The 19,640-nt window shown below is 50.0% G+C and overlaps 1 protein-coding gene across 16 annotated transcripts in view; it reads right to left on the reverse strand.

The window, feature by feature from the left end:
* Positions 1-55: 55 nt before the first annotated feature.
* The window catches only part of ARHGEF7 (Rho guanine nucleotide exchange factor 7), a 135,112-nt gene continuing 115,527 nt past the window's right edge, over positions 56-19,640 (reverse strand). For 8 of the 16 annotated variants that reach the window (XM_058742472.1, XM_058742521.1, XM_058742478.1 and 5 more), the window contains 6 exons: positions 18,418-18,511; positions 15,070-15,159; positions 12,034-12,210; positions 3,949-4,048; positions 3,634-3,688; positions 56-2,589 (listed from right to left, as the gene is read on the reverse strand). In XM_058742472.1, the coding sequence (XP_058598455.1) occupies positions 2,467-2,589; positions 3,634-3,688; positions 3,949-4,048; positions 12,034-12,210; positions 15,070-15,159; positions 18,418-18,511 (639 nt within the window). In that variant the 3' untranslated portion in view covers positions 56-2,466. Of the gene's footprint in view, positions 2,590-3,633; positions 3,689-3,948; positions 4,049-9,665; positions 12,211-15,069; positions 15,160-18,417; positions 18,512-19,640 lie in introns of those variants that run through there. The other 8 variants (XR_009265633.1, XR_009265653.1, XR_009265641.1 and 5 more) reach the window with 4 other exon arrangements.

Raw genomic sequence — 19,640 nt, forward strand, 5'->3', positions numbered from 1 at the left:
AAGTCAGAAGAAAGCATAAAGGTAACATGCACCAAAAAACAAAACACAAAACACATCATGGAAGATAAAGTGATATTGTAACTTAAGGAAAGTCAGTTTAATAATTACAACGATGTAGAAGGAATAGTCAATGCCAGGACACTCTGTGGCATTTACAGGACATGGCCCCACAATAGTCACCAGGGATGCTGTGTGTCCTAGAGAAATGGGGCGGGAGGGCAGCGGGAAGTGCACACACAGCCGGAGGCGCCCAACGTCCCAGCGCCTGGTGCGCGTGGAGGCAGACGCCACGAGCACAAAGGACGGTGTCTGACCCACATCTCAACATCGTGCAGAACTTAAGTGTGTCGTGTCCTCGCCCTTGGGGTAAATAGGGCGCCTTTCAACCCCCAGCCCCTTGGAAGGTCAGAGAAACGTAAACAACCTATTTACAATAAGGAAGGTCTGTAGAAAGAACTGCTCTCAGATGCATTTTCTCTGCTCCCTAAAAAGCTTAGTGAAATCCTGGATCTGCGAGAAGAGGAGAGAATGGGCTCTCCCCTCAGGGCAGGGATGGGGAAGAAACAGGTGTCACTCAAGGCTTCGGTGAGGCTAAGGCAGGCGAGAGACCCCTCCTGGGATGCTGCCAGCAACATCGCCCATCAGAAACAGGTGGAGAGAGCAGGGGACAGAGGCCGTCCCTGAGTTCAAGGCTGCACACTTGGGCACACTCCAACGTGTCTCCCACTGCAAGAAAGGTCTTCTGCGTCACCAAAAAAGTCCTGTGAAATAGGGCCTACCAAAAAACAGGCTCTCCCTGCTAGTCCTAGCTCTGGTGAACAAAATGCTAAGTGCAAGAAGTTGGCAATTCTACTGGAAAGGCCACACATGGGCAGGTCAATGCTGAGCCACAGACACACCTGCTGGGCACGAAGCCAGGAGGGCCAAGCTCAAGCCACTGCCCTCCAGCAGCAGATGGGGGGGAGGGGGGCACAGTGCTCAGCAGGAGCCTGGAGGAGCAGAAAGCCAGGTTCCAAAGCCACCCAGTTCAAAGGCATCAGAAGATCCCGAAGCTCTTACAGGGTGGCTTGACCCACAGATCGCAAGGCCCAAGTCACTCCTGAGGCCACACAGGTATTTCTGAGAAGTCTGTAATGCACAGAGATACTGCTGTTTTGAAAGACCTAACACTGGTTCTGTGAAAAAGTTTCTCTCGATTAAAGCTGACCTCTTGAGAAGAGGGGAGCAGAGAGCCATTGCCATAATGTGGGCATCCTGCCTCCACGGCCGCGTTTCCTGCCCAGGGGCTCTGAGGCTCCCGCGTCCCTGCCCAGAGAGGCCAGCAGAGCTGGGGCTGGGCAGGCTGCCTGTCTCCTCTGCTGTGGAGGTACAGGGGGAAATGGACCCACATTTAAACTTTCATCGCTTTGGCGGGATTTATATTGCTTTATTCTCACTGAAAGGGGGAAACATTTCTTTTTCCCAGTGAGCACTGAAGGCTCGTGGCATGCTGCTGGTGAACAGAGCTCAAAGTGGCCTGACAACTCCCAACTGCCACCTGCCATGTCAGCCCACAGCATCCCTGGTGTGCCTTCATCGGCCTCAGAGATACGTAATAAATAATAGTTTATTTACAGGTTCTTGTGAAGCTTTCTCTCATGGGCAAGACACAACAGTGCACTTTTTCATGTTATTAAACCAGCCTATATAAGAAAGTCTGCTCTCCCCAGCGCAGTGAATGCACGCTGACGGGCCGCCGTTCTCCAGAGGCAGAAAGGCGCGGACACCAGCAGCTGGACATGGAAGTGTGTGGGGACCTCCTGGGATCTGTGGTTGAAGCTGGCGTCTCTCTCACTCAGCCCGGGCACCTCACTCAGGCCCACCACATGTCAGTGACACAAAACGGCTTTAACAGAAGACTTTCGAGGGTATTAAGGTATCTTTGCAGACACAAATAAGGTTAATTACTTAGGCCTACCAAAGCAGAAGGTCTTTTTAGAGCACGTGGGGACTATAGAGAGCAAACCAGGCATCCAGCAAAGTACCAGGCACCTTTAACGCCCCTGCTTTCCATGAGCACATCTTGTTCACAGGACCAGAAAGGTTAGTGGGAAGGGAATTCTAGCGCAGGTGATCAGCCCAGATGGAACCACCATGGATGTGCATTCAAAATGGAGTATTTACAAGAAACACGTGTAATTATATATACTCAATAAAAGCCTGAAACACCAGGATTTGTAGTCACTGCACTTATTGCAAAATGAGGTAATTGAGATGTTAACAGAGTAAAATTACTGCAGTTCCGCCCTCAGGGTCTACACCTCACGTGTGGATTCTTCAGGAACAGTGCAACCGTTTCTATTTGTGTGATCAATTCCAGCTTTCCCGTGCACAGAAAGCAAGATGACTTTTGTCCAGCCCTGCCCCCGCGGTCCCGCGTGTTCACCCGGGCCTGGTCTCCTCGCTGGGAAGAGGCAAGGATGCTCCTCAGAGGTTGGTCTCATCCCAGGCAGGGTCGTTCATGTTCTTCAGAACTTTCCTCACCAGCTTTTCCAGGTCCTTGCGGGCTCTCTGCTCTTCCTCCAGAGATTTCTTCATCTTTTTGTTATCCTGTAAATGAAGCAGACCACAGGAGACTGGCGGTCTCGGGCACACAAGAGGGCAATCCCGGGCTGGAATCCACCAGGCTCAACAGCACCGCCCGAATGCCTGCACAGACACCCCTGTGATGGGTCTCCAAGACCCATCGCAGAAGGAAGAACGGTCCTAACTATCCATCCAGACAACCTCCACCTGACAGACCACGAGACAACGGCTGAAAGTAACAAGAGGAATGTGCATCTTCCCACATCTGTAATGATCTCACAACCTTTTACTAGAAAAACGGCAGCAGCGGCAGCCCCTGCGTTCCTGCGCCCTGACCCCATCACTCCTAGACACACGCGCAGGTGGACCGCTGCCGGGCCTCCCTTCCAACTCGGGAAAGAAGCACCTGGGCACCCCAGCCCCCACCCACGCGCAGGGCTCAACGCGCTCCTCGGAGACCAGAGCCATTGTTCAGTGAACCTTCTCCACAAATACACAAAATATACTTGGGTCACTTAGCCAAGTTCACCTGACTTCTTAAGAACAAGGACCATGTGTCACACCAGCAAGTGGCAGAGAATAATCACAGTAGGAATTTTAGGTATTTTAAACAATTATTCCAATAGAACTTGAGATGACTTATGATGGAAATTGTACAGTAAAACCTTTAAACAGGTCACTTTAAGAATTCATCTCCTTGGGCACCTGGACGGCTCAGTCCGTTAAGCGTCCAACTTCGGCTCAGGTGGTAACCCCATGGTTTGTGAGTTTGAGCCCCATGTCTGGCTCTGCACTGACAGTGTGGCTCTCTCCCCTCCTCTCTCTGCCTCTCCCCTGCTCTTTCCCAAAATAAACAAACATTAAAAAAAAAAAAAAATACTTGAAAAAAATTCAGCTTTCCTGGTCTGTGCCAGGCACAGAAGACCAAACTGATCTGCTGGAATTCTGAGAGAAAGGACCTCTCTCTTCTTTATTACTTCACGTTCAGACAAACAGCCTTAATTTGGAGGTGGTGGTTTCCCCTTCTCCTCCTTTGAAAACAAGGTCAACAGGCTGGCTATGACTCACCTGTCTTAACTCTTGGACTTCGTCCTTTAACGCGTAGACAGTATCCACAAGACTCCTGAAGCAGAGAACAGGATGAACACCCACACGAGGGTGGGAGCAAGGACACAGAAGCACTTTACCGGGAGGCACGACAGGGCCCTCCTCAGCAAATACCCAACTCCGTCCACTTTACAACAGCCTGCTTAGAGTTAATGCCACTCTGTGAAGGACACCAGGAGGGCCAGCCCTCAAAGGTCTCCGGCTCCAGGGCTCCTCGCCATCCGCCCCCTCCCCACACCCGCGTGGCCCACTTTAAAGTGCTGGAACGTGGCTTACTTTTCTTCTATCACTGTCTGACCATTACTCTTAGTTTCTTCAACTATGATTTTCTCTTCCTCTGGAAGCAAAACTTGTGGAGCAGATTCTTTGCGTGAGCCTAGATCATTAAAAACACAAAAAACAAAAGCAAAACCCACAGGTGAGCACATGGCAGAACTTGACACCTGACTCTACAGCACTATGTCAACATTTACATGAAATTCCAGAGACCGTACATTAAAAATCCTCTACGTAAAATAGGGAATGGCAACTTTTGCCAATTTTCTCCACTTCTGTCTAGCAAACCCAGTCCTTCTCGTGCTGAAAGCATCGCAGAGGAAAGGAAGCAGTAGCCTTCTGGCGATTTATTAAGCTTCGGTTCCTGAATCAGGATTATGGATCTTTTAAATCTCCAAATCTTCCACAGGTAGTAAGTTAAAGGTTCTGACCATAGTGCCCTGGACATTTCGGAATAAATATCAAATTGAATTTGGGGGGGGGGATATTCAAATCAACCTGATTGTGAGTCATCTCATTCTGGGCATTTTAGAAAGATGGGTCAGATGATACATGCACACAGGGTGTTTATAAATGCAAATAACTGGTGAAACATTTAACTCTACAGTGACAGTTAAAAATAAAGATTAGGGCACATGGTTTATAAAAAGTGAGATTTATTACTTCTTGCATGAAAACTTATTCTCCATTCCCTGGCACATAAACATTTTTCCAAACAAAAGGTGGTAAACCACAGACGATGCTGGAGGGAAGCTGGCACCATTTAACCAGTGCCCAGCAGTGCAGCTTGCCTGGACCCTGTCTCAATACACGCATGCTACAAAATGGGTACTTCAGAAATTGGGAAACCCAGCTTTTGAACAGGTAGGAAAGGAGACTCAGATCTTTAAGGACGCAAAAAAAAAAAAAAAAAAAAAATCTTGAGATAGTATTTTCTTATCTATAACAAGCACTGTAACATTTATATATATTTTTGAAAAATACTGGTACAAATATTTGAGGAAAGAACACAGAACACAAACATCTGCAAAACCTCTTCAATAAAAACAATACGCTTGGGGCACTTGGGTGCCTCAGTCGGTTGAGCGTCCGACTCTTGGTTTCGGCTCAGGTCATGATCTCATGGTTTGTGGGTTTGAGCCCCAAGTCAGGCTCTGTGCTGATGGCACGGAGCCTGCTTGGAATTCTCTCTCTCCCTCTCTCTCTGCCCCTCCCCTGCTCACATGGTCGCTGTCTCTCTCAGAAATAAAAAATAAACTTAAAAAAAATATATGAAAACAATACACTTGATATTTGCTATGTGCTAATTACGGAGATGCTGGCACAACTTGCTTCTTCCTGGTTCACCTTTAGCCCGCCTTCCTGAAAGTTCGTCAAACCGTGGGACGGCTGGCTGTGTGCCCTTCCGTCACGGGAACGTTCAGGAGAATACCCACGTGTGCAGGACGGGGTTTAAGGAATAGTCCACCAGCATTTCAGTGTCAGCTTACGCTCCTTGGAGCAGGAATTATTACCATGAGAGCTTGACAGCAAGAGTGCTCACAAGAGGATCCCACCGTCCAGGGGATTCCCGTATCGTTTCCGCTGCGGCACGCCACAGGAAGGAGGGCGGGAGTTTCCCAGCCATGGGGCGGTGGCTTAGACTCTCCCTGCCACCATCTGTATGTTGGTCCCCATCGCCCAGACTGGGAAGGGCGTCGAATCCAAGCACACAGTGAAACCGTGACAGCAGGAACTGAACTAAACTAGGATGCAGACCTCTTCCTCCTTGGTCATCTCAAGCATGAGAAGACTGAACTCCAGGCAGGCAGGTACCATCTTGGGTTACACAGCACGAGCTTCAACACGCATACCGTTTTTATACCAATAAAGGGTGGCCCTTCGGGGGGCTCAAGCACTTCAGTATTCTAGCCAGAGTGCGGAAAATTTGGGCACAAGCCACAGCAGGCATCTGTACTATTTCAGGACTGTCCGCTATGCCTCTCTGCAAACCCCGAGCCTGCACCCCCATGGCTATATCGTACCCCTCACCGATGGGCCACCCGCCACCCCGTCGCAGTCCCCCACCCACAAAGGGAGTTACTCTTCAGAGAGGGTGACATCCTTTGAGACACGGTCCCTGAAAGGGTCGCCCTGTCACAGACAGCGCCATGCTGACGACAATCCACCTCCTGGGGTCTTGCCTGTTCCCGGCGCCATGGCTCTGAGGGGCTGCGGGCATATCTTCTAGGCCGTTCTGGGCCGCATGGGAAAATACAGGCTTATCTTCTTAAAGGCCGTTCCTAGGCCGCACAGGAGCTGAGCGGCACCAGCCGAGGGGCAGATTCTGAAGGCCGCCGTGTGCCATCCCGCGCTTCGGACACAGCTGCAGCAGGACCCACGTGAGCATCGGGAAGGCTAGTTCACGTGCCGTTTCCCCACAAAAACAGGAAAGGGTTCACAAAAAGCCGAGTGTGCGTACCACACACGTGGAAAACCGATGGTTTCAGTGAATTTTGCCGTGAAGAGACGTCATCGGAAAACTCAGTCGCCTGCCAAGTGTCCCCACTGCCACGGTCCAATCAAAACAGGTAGCGGCTGGGTGCCGTCACACCGGCTGGAAGCACGTTTCCGCACGTGGACAAGCTAATGACACACGTGGCAGCACTCTGGGAAGCCCAACTCTTGTGTGCTTCTCCCCAGGCATTTGGATCTCCCAGCTTCCTGGGCACTGTTCTGTGAGGCATACGCGGCACTCCAGGTTCAAACGGCAGGGAAAACCAGAGGCATCTGTGTCGTAAGGACATGGGCCAGACAGCGGGCACTGTCCCGTCCGCATGAGTACCAGGACAAGTGTAACTTCATTACAGAACGACACTACATCAGAGGACCAAGCCCGTGAGAACTGGTACGAGACTCACATGTATTTGATGGTTATTTTTGGAAATATGCTGAGAGCACACCAGAATTTATTATAAAAACTTACATTGGAGAATGTGTTATCAGCAGAACGTACTAACTGCTTGATTCCTGAAAGAGGCTAGTGTGAAAAATGCCATGTATGGATCTGACAGTGAGCCGGGAGGCATAAAGACATAATAAGGTTATTTACTGGCCTACAAAGAAATCCAGGGATGCCAACAATGTGCCTGGTTTCAATGTAGCATTTTTCTCAAAGGACAGAAAATTCAGTCTTTCAGAAAGTTAAACAATAAATATTCCCCAGCCAGGTTTATAACTAAGTCTGTTCTATAGCAATAGCCAAATTTTACAAAGTAGATTTAATATCTCAAAGATTACTGAAGTATTTTTACATGTATCACAACATGTTTTCCCTGAATTACTTAGTCTGGAAAAACAACAACTCACAAAGACCGTTCTGTCACTTTGTTTAAAACCCTCTCAGGGGCTGAGACCCAGGCAAATGTGCTCACGATGGCTCCGCACATTCAAGATCCCTATTTCCCAAACTCTGTGTTTCCAGGAGGTTAACAGGGTACGGGCACGGACGGTACTATCTCATCCATGTCCACGCATGACCTCCCCCTAGGCTACTGTGCCGGGCCAGGTCCCCGGGGGTGATGCATGCCTTGACCAAAGTGGACAAGCTTCTCCCCACCCGCACCCACCCGTCGGGCACACAGGTGGTGGCACCAGGACCTCTGCTCTATACGACCTGTGGACAGAGGCGTGGATTCCTCGGAGTAGCCGTGCAGCACCCCGTCAGTAAGGGCCCCTCCCCAAAGAGCGCTCTGTGGAAAACAGTGTGGAGTCGCCTGCTTCCTCTTCCGGCCTCAAAGTGCCTTCTCAGTTTGGGGAATACTTTGCCACCCCTCCTCCACTGGCTAATGCAGGGGTTCTGCCACATGTCATTTTGGAAACTGCTGACTGCTACAGCCCCTTCTTCAAAGGTCCCCAGGGCACAGGCAGCACGGTGAAGGTTTTCAGAAGGTCTGCAGTAAAAATACCCACTTTAATTCAGCACTTCCTAACGTCATCGGAGTGCGGAACCACTGCAGTTCTCCGTGTCACTCTTTACGAGTGGTGCTGGCCTAGCCTCTGGCCCTGTCTGCCTCTATAATCACACGCACACGAGTGCCGGTTGGCTTTGCTGCTGTTCAGTAAAGGCATGAAGACAATGAGATGACAATTTACACTTGGCACCAACCCAGCGTTTCCCCAACCGGAGGACTCCCAAAAACACAGCTGCCTGGACTCTGGCCGCCGCCGCCCACAGACATGCCACGGCAGCTGCACACTGCCCCCAGCAGGGGTCGCCCTGCGCCACGCAGCTGGAGATGGGCGGGAGCTTGCTCACTGAGAGGCATGACTGAGAAGCTGGAGACAACTTGAACCCTGCCCCCTGCAACATTTACCGATCCTCCTTTGAGAAGCACTCGCGCTGACAGAGGATCTGCCCGGGGCACAGAGCGGGTGGGGTGGGGGTGGGGGGCTCAAAGCCCAGGGTACCTCTTGGTTGTTGGAGAGCCACCTGCTGGGACACAAGGCTGGGTCAACTCCAGGACGCACGGTGGGGTGTGTGTGTGTGTGTGTGTGTGCACGCGTGGCTGGGCCGGCCTTCATCACAAGCCTAAAAACAGCGTTAAGTTCGCCAGAAAAGAGACCATGTGCCCATCTGGCCAGATGTCTGGTACGTTTGTGGCCAAACTCCCGTAAACTTCTTAAATTCATAATCTTTCTAAAAATCTGTATCTAATTATACTCCACTGGAATTGATCTTTCAGAATGAAGGAAAATATTACAGGTTTTCAAAACCTATTTAATAAAATCTTTCCAAAAAGTCACTTTGTGATTTACTGGCTACCAAAGGGTTCTAATTTTTTGTCTTGGGAAGATGTGAGGCATCTTTTTAGGGAACAATTTACAGGTGTTCACCATCTGTGCCTTGCTCTAGCCTCTCACGACACTTCCTCTCTCTGCTTAGCCAGCTGGGCATACGCTTTACAAAACCAACGTTAAAACTGATCTTAGTCCTAAGGAAAAAAGGAGTAAGAAACCAAGCAAAAGCAAAAAAACACTAATGAAGTTAGGTGAGGGTTTTTCCCCCCATTTGTGCACAAAAAACCAAGAGTGCTTCTTTCTGAAGACAAACCCTCCAGTGATAGAAAACTTGTTGGAAAAAGTTGAAATAAAAACGTGTTAAGGAGTGACCCTGTTTTGTCTGGAACGTATTTAATCTAAGAAAGTGCACATTTCTCTCTCACAGCAGAAGCAAAGAGTCCCATTACCTGGCCTTCCTCTGGAAGACAACTTACAGGAAAACAGCCCTGTCACACACTGAGTCACAAGCTAGGCTACTCCCCCGCCCTCCCCCAGGTAACAAATATTAAAAGCCACAGGCTAGCAAATGCAAAATTTATTTCAACTGTACATAACAGACGTCTTTTTTCATATATATAAAACAAACACTTCATTGCCATATGCAACCACAAACAATAATATGCATACTGTACAATACAATGCAACATCAGGTTTACATCCAACTGAGTCTTCAAATGGCAGTCGTCCACCAGAAATGGCTTTCCCATTCACAGAGAAAAAGCACAATATATAGATTTTTTTTTTCCAAGGTCTCATACCACTATTTACACATTACTGTGTTTTGGCAACCTCACGCAAAACACATAATTAATATAGCTTATATACTGTGGCAAGCGTAAGTTCAATGGCAACACCACGGAGGCCCCCGCACAAGGCCCGAGGCAGCGCTCACCTACCTGTGGGTTCAGGGTCTTCACCCTCACGCTAGAGCACTGACTGCGCACGCAGCCAGGACAGAGCCACACAAACGAGACTCCCTCTCCGCACGACTGAAGCTCCGCAAGGGGAGGGAGAGTCCCGGCCCCCGGGGAGCCACGTCGCCACTGCCACCCAGGGGCCACCTCCAGCCTGTGGCATGGACACTTCCAACCAGATCACAAGAGCTAATGGTGCCAGACACTCACAACAAGCCCGAACAACAAACAGCCAGGGTGTTGTTCTGCAGTGACCTCAACGTCAGCAGAATCCCTGCCCACGTGGCTTTACTAGTACGAGAGGACCGATGAGGAAGGGTGAAACCCTGGCGTACAGGAAAGGAAATGGCTCAGGAAGATGACCCCGATGATACTTGGCAATGCAGAAAAATCCAAGTGCAATGACTAACGGCGTCTCACCGCTGTGCTGTGCGCAGCCCACAACACGGGCAGCCCGCGGTCACTAAGGCCTGGCAAAGGCGTCTCAGCCAACGCACAATGACACAGCCTCAAAGCAATAAAAGGACACTCTAGCGTGATGATCAGAAGAGGGGACTGCTGTACGTACACAAAATAAAACCACTGCTTCTAAGTTCACTCATGAACTTCGTAGTTCTGTTTCTTCCAAAATTCCATCTGCTATCTGGCTGACCACGCAGAAACCCCATCTCTCCCGTGGGCTAATACTGGGCTCTAATTTGAAGATTGCTCAACTTCTTTATATTAATTGATATAAAACTAGGAAATCTCCAGATGGCATGAGCAGCCCAACAGCTATCTGGGAACAGACATGCTTGGAATTCTCCGTCTTCCTCACGACCTCACTGCACGCGGTCCCCGAGCCGTCTGACTCTCTAAGCACCGCGCCGCTGCAGGGGGCCACCAGCCCCTCTGGGCGTGTGAGCGACAGCACCCGGCGCCACGCCAGCAGCGGCACGGTGCAAGCAAGGGCGGGCACTGCATACGTGGTGTGGTGAGGTAGGGGACAGGGGAGACGGCCCGGCCACCCTGAGGAGAGGAAAACCGGCCATTCCTGGCTCCTCACGGCATCTGGCTTCCTGAAGTCGGTCTGACTGAGCACTTCACACGCGACCACGAGGCTCCCTGTCCACACCAAGCACAGCATGCGTGGGGGAGGGTGCTTCTCCACTCTGGCAATGACCAAACGTGGTTCCGGTGCCACCACTGAACGTGACACATCACATTCAGTTTTCTGAAGCCGAGATTCATCTGAGGGAGGCCAGTGAAACCTCCTCACAACAAATCCCAGGGAAGTGGGGGAGTCCCCTCCAAATCGGAGATTTTCTTCTAAGTGATTTACGTGGCAGCTTAGGTCTTTGGCGGACTCAGGTGGCCCCAAGACACGCAAAGGAGGAGGATCACACAGGATGGGATGCCGTAAACGGAGTTTCACTGCAGCTACTCGCTGAAAACCACGCATCCATTGCAGGCAACGTAATGTGGAGGTTGGGGCGCAGCCAGGCTGGGACCGAAGCCAAGCACTCACCTTTCAGGGTACAGCCAACGCCTCTCTGAACGGAGTCTCACGTACACCTTCAGAGGCTGCGTGCGTCAGAGTTTGCATTTAATCTTCAGCGGGGAGGGACTCCAAACAAGGGGAGCGTGGCGTCGTGACGCGGGGGAGGGTCTGAGCTCTGACAGCACCTGGCCCTTGGACAACCCCCACCCCACGGGCAAACGGGGACGTGGGACAGCCATCTGTGGTGCACGGACGAGCAGAGCCCTTGCCGGCCACACCGACACAAGGCTCCCCGTGGCCGCCAAGTGCCCCGAGGACTCTTCAGAGAGCGGTGTCCGAACTGCACTCAGCCCTCTTACTGAGCGCTTCCTTCTCCTGTCTCCTCAACTACTTGGTCAGTGGGTCCATCATACATAAAAGATGTGGATCCCCATACAAGGCCAGAGCCGCCTCTGTGTTGTTTGTTGATCACAAACCTGTATGGTTTCAGTATAAAATATAAAAGTGTTCATACAGCTGTATCCAAAAAGAAATGAGACAGGTGCTACACTGAGAATAAAAACCCAGACCCCTTGGAGCTGCAAAACCGCCACTACCCACGGAGAAAAGCCCCGGGCACGGGCCGCGTGAGCACACCATCTCCTTCAACAGCAGCGACTCGAACGGAGAGTCAAATTGGCAATTGGGCCTCCGCAAAATACAATGGGAAGTATCAGAAACGCTCTCAAAAGTTGTTAAAATATCACATAAAAGACAAGGAACAGCAAGAAAACATCTAAGAAAAGCAGGCTGCGATACAACAAGCATTTGTTAAGAAAAGCTCAGAAGTGCATTAGTTCTGGTGAGAGATATATGAGCAACAGCTCTTACGAGATGTAGAACCCATTCTGTAACTATGGGCTGTCCATATACTGTCATAGTCAGAGTCTTCCGAGAGGTCTGAGGGCTCCAAACGGGAAAGGCTACTGCGACGACCCAAGGAGTCTAGACTTGATTGGTCGTCGTCAGCCAAGACGTGATTATGCATCAGGTCAGTGCCTTGCCATGCTACGACGGGAGGGACGGAGTGACAGGCAGAGGTGGGAGGGGACGGACAGGAAGAGCCACAACCAAAAACATGAAAACAAAAGCAAAAGGTGATGGGAAGAGAAGGAAAAGAGAAAATATTGTTAAAAAATGGCAACAATGTTCATTTCTCCTTATTTACGGTGGGTTTTAATAGCACAACCCTTAGAACAAAAGTAGACTTAAATAAATCTCACAGTATTGTTTGCAAACTGTCTCTTTTTACAGATCTTGCTACGAGCTCTCACATAAGCCCATGTCCACAGATCATTCTACAGACATTTCACAAGTAAACTATTCCATTAGCAAATAGTCTCATTTATGACATTTGTAAAAGAAACCATTTAGGTGTTAAATTAGAAATTGTTTCCTATTCTTTAGGTGGATATGTTGAAGCAAAAGAGTTTCCAAGGATTTTCGACTTTTTCAGTTCATCTTTAGGATGGGGTCTACACTTACCTTATCAAACCACCACCACCACCGTAAAAGTTTCAGAGTGGAGTAGGGGTTAAATAGGGTCCACGTCCCTGGGGGCCCTTCCTTGTCGCTGCACCACCCACGATTGCAGCGCCCCGCAGAGCTCAGCCAGGGGACAGGGGAAGGGGGACGCCTGCTCAAACGTTCTCAACCCCAATGCAGACCCTTTACTGGCGGGACAAGAGACACGATGAACCGAGAGCCACTGTGTTAACAGGAGGGCAACAGAAGACAAAGGGCACCAGATGGGAGAACAGCAATCAGCCAGAGAGGAGCCACACCTGGGAGCGAGGGCCCTGGCCAGGGAGCTGTGCAGGGGCATGCAGGCTGCAGGGACACCATGTGACAGACGATGGCACACCACGGCAACCATGGCCTCCATCCTATTCCTGCTCCTGGTCAAAGCCGAGTCCATTCCCAAACCTTAACAAGCAGGGGCGGCTACTCTGCATTCCTTCAACTAAATCCCTGGAGTCTATGAGGGTCACTACTTCCTCGAGACAGAAATCGATTCCAAAGACGTCTGGTTTATAATGTCTTGTTGGCATCCAAATGGACACTGGAAGGAGCTGAATTTGCCTGTTTTGGCTAAGCAGTTAACACGAGAAGAACCGCCTCCACTGTAACCCCGCACTGCCTTTCCAGCATAAAGGATCAATTTCCCCCTACCTTACCTGGTCACAAGAGTATTAGGGTTACGGCCATATAGGAGTGTGCACACGAGGCCCCAGAGTGATTAGCCCATAGTATCAGCTGAAAACAAAAACCAACGTATCGTGCAACGCCTTCCTTGCACAGGAGAAATGGAAACATGTAATACAGAGGACAAATAATCTGCATGACCTATGGGCCATCCCTTCAAGGCAGCCAAAGCAGGGACCACAGGCACATCGTGGGGCACAGTCTCCTGGATGGACAAACGAGGCTCTCACAAACAAACTAACGAACACACACACACACACACACACACACACACATCCTCCTATTACCCGGTCTGTTCACCTGAGACTATTAGGTTAAAATTTTATTTCAAGGAATTCAAGTTGAGAGAGTTTTTTAAAATCTCAAATTCAAAACCCAAAACACTATGTCCACATCTTATATATCCTATTACTTAAAACAGTCTCTTATCAAATACAGAAAACCAATGTATCAAAAGACAACAAACTAGATTTACAAATGATCACTTGACTTGACTTCCACCCCATCTTCAGGCCTTTGCATTTCGCCCCCATCCTGCTGACCAGTCACTATGAAGAGGTGTTCTCACCAGGGCAAATATGGACAAGACTCTCCATGTGGCCATCAGGCCACAGGGAAGTTTCTAGGTGATCTGCAGACACTCCCTGGGGTTTAATCCTACCAGCACTACCTTCTTAGCTGTCACCATCTTAATAAAAAATAAAAAAAATAAAAAAAAATAAAAAAAAGCTAAAGGAGGTAAAAATTCCTTTTCCCACCTGTCCTTTTTTCACAATTAGTCTAATACCAGCCAGGACAAGATTTGAGTCGCCACAGCGAGGTGGTGGGAATGAAGCCGAGGTAGCAATGTGTCCCAAGTGAGTGTGAAAACAAAATCCAAAACACAAGATCCAACAGAAACCAGTTTCTATGCCAGAAGACACGAATCTAGTCTCCAACAAAACAAAAATGAAACCCAAAAGCCCACCTAGAAATGACAGTGCAGGACAGACACCCTGCAGTGCCGCGGCCCTGCTCCGGAGAGAGGGCAAGTCAGACCACGCGCATCGTCCCATCTGTACCCCCTGCCGCACTCCACCACCAAATGCCGGCAAGGAAGAGACGACAGAGCCCACCCATTTCCTGTCTGAGCAGATGAAGATTTCCTTACTACAACCCTGTGCATAAAGATACAGGAAAATGCAGTGGCTGGTGCTAAAACCTACCAATAAATTAGTTGAGGTCTACTTCCAAAAAATTTTTTAATGTGGCATTTAAAAAAACGGGGCGGGGGGGAGCTAAAAAAGCCTCACTCTTCGTTTATATTTTTGACAATTCTAAGAATCTTAAGTCCCACTATCACACCAATAGAATAGTTGAAACAGCTTAAAGTAACTGAACCAATCTTTGGTCTTCTAAGCCCATCTGCTTGAAGCAGCAGAAAGCTCTATATATTCTGGCAGCACCTAATACTTAAAGTTTCCCTGGCAGGGTGTTCTGCAGAAACCTGGTCTCCCCCTGACAGCTCTGACCCCGTGCAGAGACCCAGGGACAGGGATCCCCACAGCCTCTACAGGGTGAACCAGCAGAGTGTCACTCCAAGGGCCGCCCCACATGCCAGCGAGCCGATGGTGACCAACCCCGGCCAGTCCTGCCCCGGCAGCCGGCTACCGTGAAACTTACTCGAATTGAGCGTTTGCCGCGTTTTGGCGCTTGTGCAATAAGCTTCGATGACTTTCAGGATCTGCGCGTCTTCTTCCAAAGCAGCTGTGCCTGTCAAGACACAGCATGTCACAACTGAGCTAACGACAAGTACGTGATACAGTCTAAAAACACATTTTCTTGTCAGATAATGGTTTTCCAAAATTTGTGAAGTTTATATTCAAAAGGTTTGTTTTCTTTCAAGTATTTTTTTACCTGCAACATACCTAGCTAAAAGGTTAATATCCTAAATCTATAAAAGCTGCCTTACTAATCCCTAAGAAAAACCATATCCCTCCCACCCCGGAGTTGAAAACAGACCAAGGAACAAGCAATTCACACAAGAACACCATGAGAAAAGAACTTTATTCTAAGAAGTAAAACGTTAAAACAAAGCATCAGGTTTTCACATAAGCCTGACAAAAAAAGTCAGACCGTCCCCAGTGCTGACAGGGACAGTGGGAAGGAAAGATCTGGAAGGAAAGCTTCCCACCACCCACAGCTGACGGCTACGTAGATAGGTACAACCCTGGAAAGCTTTGGAAAGCGCATTTCCTCCAATCTCCGAGTTTGTGATCGAGATTTCATCTATAACACTTATAAGGCACAACCCAGACCTTGAAGGAGTCACTCCAGACCTCTTCCTTCCCCAAAGGATTACTCCAGACACCGGCTTCACCTATACTCAGACCAAAGGCATGGAGGAGGATAGATCCTTCCGGACTAACAGCATCTACTGCTATCAGTCCCGGATACTTCCTACTTCACATGACCCTATAGTTGAACTATTTCTCTTTCCTGAACTACTAAGTTTCCAATATTTTTTTGTATATGCTATTACACGTGGACATACACTTTAAAAGGCTCACCTACTCTGGCAAAAATGCAGAAGAATGGAAGACTTAAGTATTTGTAAGCTGTAGAAAGCCTCACCATTTTATGATAGTGCATACATGCAAAGCAAGCCAAATGTACTCTACCAAAAAATAGAAGTTCAATACCTTCTAGAAGTTTTACGGTTCCAGGTCTCACGTTTAGGTTCTTTAACCCATTCTGAGTTCATTTTTGTGTGGGGTGTAAGTGGCCCAGTTTCATACTCCTGCATGTAGCTGAGCAGTTTTCCCAACACCACTTGTTGGAGAGACAGTCGTTTTCCCAACTGCATACTGCCTCCTCTGTCAGAGAGCGGCTGACCATAGACGTGTGGGTTTATTGTGGGAATCTCTTCTGTTCCACTGATTTAGGTGTCTGTTTTTGTGCCAGTACTATACTGTTTTGATCACTACAGCTTTGTAATATACCTTGAAATCTGGAATTATGATACCTCCAGCTTTGTTTTTCTTTCTCAAGATACTATATGAACCACTTATTCCACTACTGGGGATTTACCCCAAGAAAACAAAACCACTAATTTGAAAATATCTAATGCATCCATATGTTTACTGCAGCATTATTTACAATAGCCAAGATATGAAACCAACCCAAGTGTCCACCAATAGAATGGATAAGGAAGATGTGGTACGTACATACACACACACACACACACACACACACACACAGGAATATTATATATGCATCCATAAAAAGGATGAGAGCATGACATTTGTGACAAGGTGAATGGACCTGGAGGGTATTGTGCTAAGTGAAAGAAGACTGAGGAAGACAAAATACCAGAAGATGGCACTCGGAATCCAAGATAAAAGCAAACAAGTACACAGAAAGCAAAGTCAGACGTGTAAATGCAGACAGCCGATGGGCCGGGGGGTGGGCAAAGTGGGTGAAGGGGAGTGGGAGGTCCAGGCTTCTGGTTACAGAGTGACTAAGTCGTGGGGACGAAACGCACATCCCACGGCGCAATGCCAGCGTTTACGGTGACCGATGGCAGCTGCACTTGTGGACAGCACAGCAGAACGTACAGACTTGTCAAATCACCACGTTGTACACCTGAAACTAAGACGGCCTTGCACATCAACCACACTAAGAAGAACAAAAACAAACCTCAGCACCGAGAGTTTCAGCGCTGAGGAACGAAAAACGTCACTGACTGGAACCGATCCTTTCATGACGAGCTCCTCCCTCAGGAGAAGAGAAGGTTTCACCCCCTGGGGACCAGCTTAACTTCATGGGCAGGTCACCCCTCTCCGCCCAGAGAAGAGTGGCCTCCGAGCATGGTTACCTATCCGCACAGCGGATCAGATCACTCCTGCTAGATGTCACCCGGCACCCAGAGAAAGCACGGATGCCAGAACGGGCACAGGCTCCCCCAGGACGTAGCGTGAATGGCTGTCACCGAGCCTCCCTTCCTCACAAATGTCACAGGAGGTAAATGAGCAGGACAGCACACATTTTCGGGGTGGCATGGGCCCTCCCACGGACAAGAAAAACTCTCAGGATTCGGAATGTAACAAGGAGCCTGGTAACTTCGGCACACGGAACATGACACGAAAGCAGCTGCTCACCGAGCAGGCAGACAGCAGACGCCTCGCCTCCTCCGCTGCTGTGGAGGCCCAGCTCTCCTTTTACCTCCAGTCCCTCCGAGCTCCTGGTGCAGGCTCCGCCCTCCCAACACCCGGACCCCATCTTCGTCTCTGCACCCCCTCTCATGGGGAGATCCCATGATCTCACCCCTGGCCGGGGCCTTACCACCGCTGCGCCACACGGCCGGCCTGCGGCATCCCTGGCCGTCACCCCTGTAACGGCGGCAGTTCCACACCCAGTTGTGACAACCTAAAAGGTCTCCAGAGGAGAGTATCCCCCACAGTCCCTCCCCCAGGGGAGAAAGCAAAACTGCAGGCTCCCTCTTCAAAAACATCTGAACCCAGGCACCTGGGGGCTCAGTCAGCTAACTGACATCAGCTCAGGGCATAATCTCAGTTTGCGAGTTTGAGCCCTGCATCCGGCTCTGGGCCTCACAAGCGTCCACCGGGGCCCTGAGGCTTGTGCAAGCGCAGGGGAGGATCAAGAGCTGTAGCCGCGTGCCTCCAACAGGTGCAAACCACAGGGCAAAGGGAGTAGGAAGACCAGGTGGTCCCAGGTCGACCCTGCACCCCAGCCCAGCTTCCCCAGAACAAGGGATAGGCACGGAGGCCAAGAGACCGCGAGCAGCCCCATCGAGGGGAGAATCACGCGTGCGCTGCACCGCGGGTGCCAGCTAGCTCTCCTGCTGGTGCAGGGCTCCGCTATCGCTCCTCAATTTCCTCTAGACGTGACATTAAGGCTCAGACCCCCGCGTCTGTCTCAAGTCTTTGAAAAGCCATCAGCCATCTCTCTACCCAACGCTGTGCCCAAGACAGACCTGCATCCTCACCGACACACACCGCACGTACTCACTTTTCCTCAGGGCGAACTCTTCATCTGAAGGCTTCCGCTCAGGCTTGCGCTTAGGTAGCAACTTTTTCATGGTCTTGGGACTCTTACTAAGATCCTAGGGAAAGAAAAAGGAAAAAAAAATCATTCTGACAAATTCCAAAGACACTAGTTTTTCCTGGAGCATCAGCAAGGGTGACAGCGTGAAATACTAAGTCACTTCAGCCGCTCGTGCCAAAGAGCTTCCTACTGTACTCCCACTGTGGTGTCCTGGCCAGCTGCCGGGCGTTAATGGAAAATCGAGAGGGTGCAGGCTCTGAGGAAAACCCTCCTGTTACTCGGACAAGTCACAGCATGGTGACAACACACCAAGAAGGTGTCAGGGGCTCGCGGGCAGCGTCTGGAGAGGAGACGGCCGGCTGACGCGTGCAGAGATCCACGCGTACAGATTCCAGAGCAGACCCACCTGTTGCAGCCGAGCAGAAAGAGACCAGGAAAACCAAGGCTAGTTTTAGATGAAAGGTAAGATCAAGTCCCTCAGGACAATACTTGAAGCCTCAGGACAGAAGGAAAGGGAACAAGTTCAGTCCATCGGCCTTGAGCGCAGATGCAGGCAGGCAACAGAATGCGGGCTGTGCCCCTGACGGGTCCACACGCCAGCACACGGCTCGGTCACAACACAACGGCCTGCAGCAGGACAGAGACAGCAGGCCAGAATCCAAGGGGACAGGCGGGGCTTCACTGCCGAGTGTGTGTGTGTTAAGTTACAGAAACCGTTCATGACTCTTACAACATGACACCGATGCGACACGGACTATGGGAGGAACCAGACTGGAAGCACAGAAGGAACACAGCTTGGTTTTCAAAGGCAGCGCTTCAAAATCTCTTCTGCGAAACCGTACAGCCTCTTAAAAAAGCACGAAAAATGCGCTCCCAAAGACATACCGCCCTCCCTGCATGTGTCCTATGGCTTCCGCACTTCACGGTGAACAGAGAGGGGGCCCCAGGAGCACACACACGCGCGGGTTGCGTCCCGACCATGGACACAGCAGCCCCATGTGCACGCTCTGCGAGAGGACTTCCACTGAGCGTCTGGAAGCACTCAGTGACATGAGGTGACAACTGCAGATCCTAACGTCAGGTCTGGCAAAGCTAGTGCAGCAACACAGCAAATTGTGAAGCCCAGGCTCACTGCCCCCTCTTCCCTCACCCTTTCTGCCCCCTGGCTAGACACACTCAGTCCACTG

This window comes from Neofelis nebulosa, chromosome 1 (genome assembly GCF_028018385.1).
Source record: "Neofelis nebulosa isolate mNeoNeb1 chromosome 1, mNeoNeb1.pri, whole genome shotgun sequence".
NCBI classification, from domain to species: Eukaryota; Metazoa; Chordata; class Mammalia; order Carnivora; family Felidae; genus Neofelis; species Neofelis nebulosa.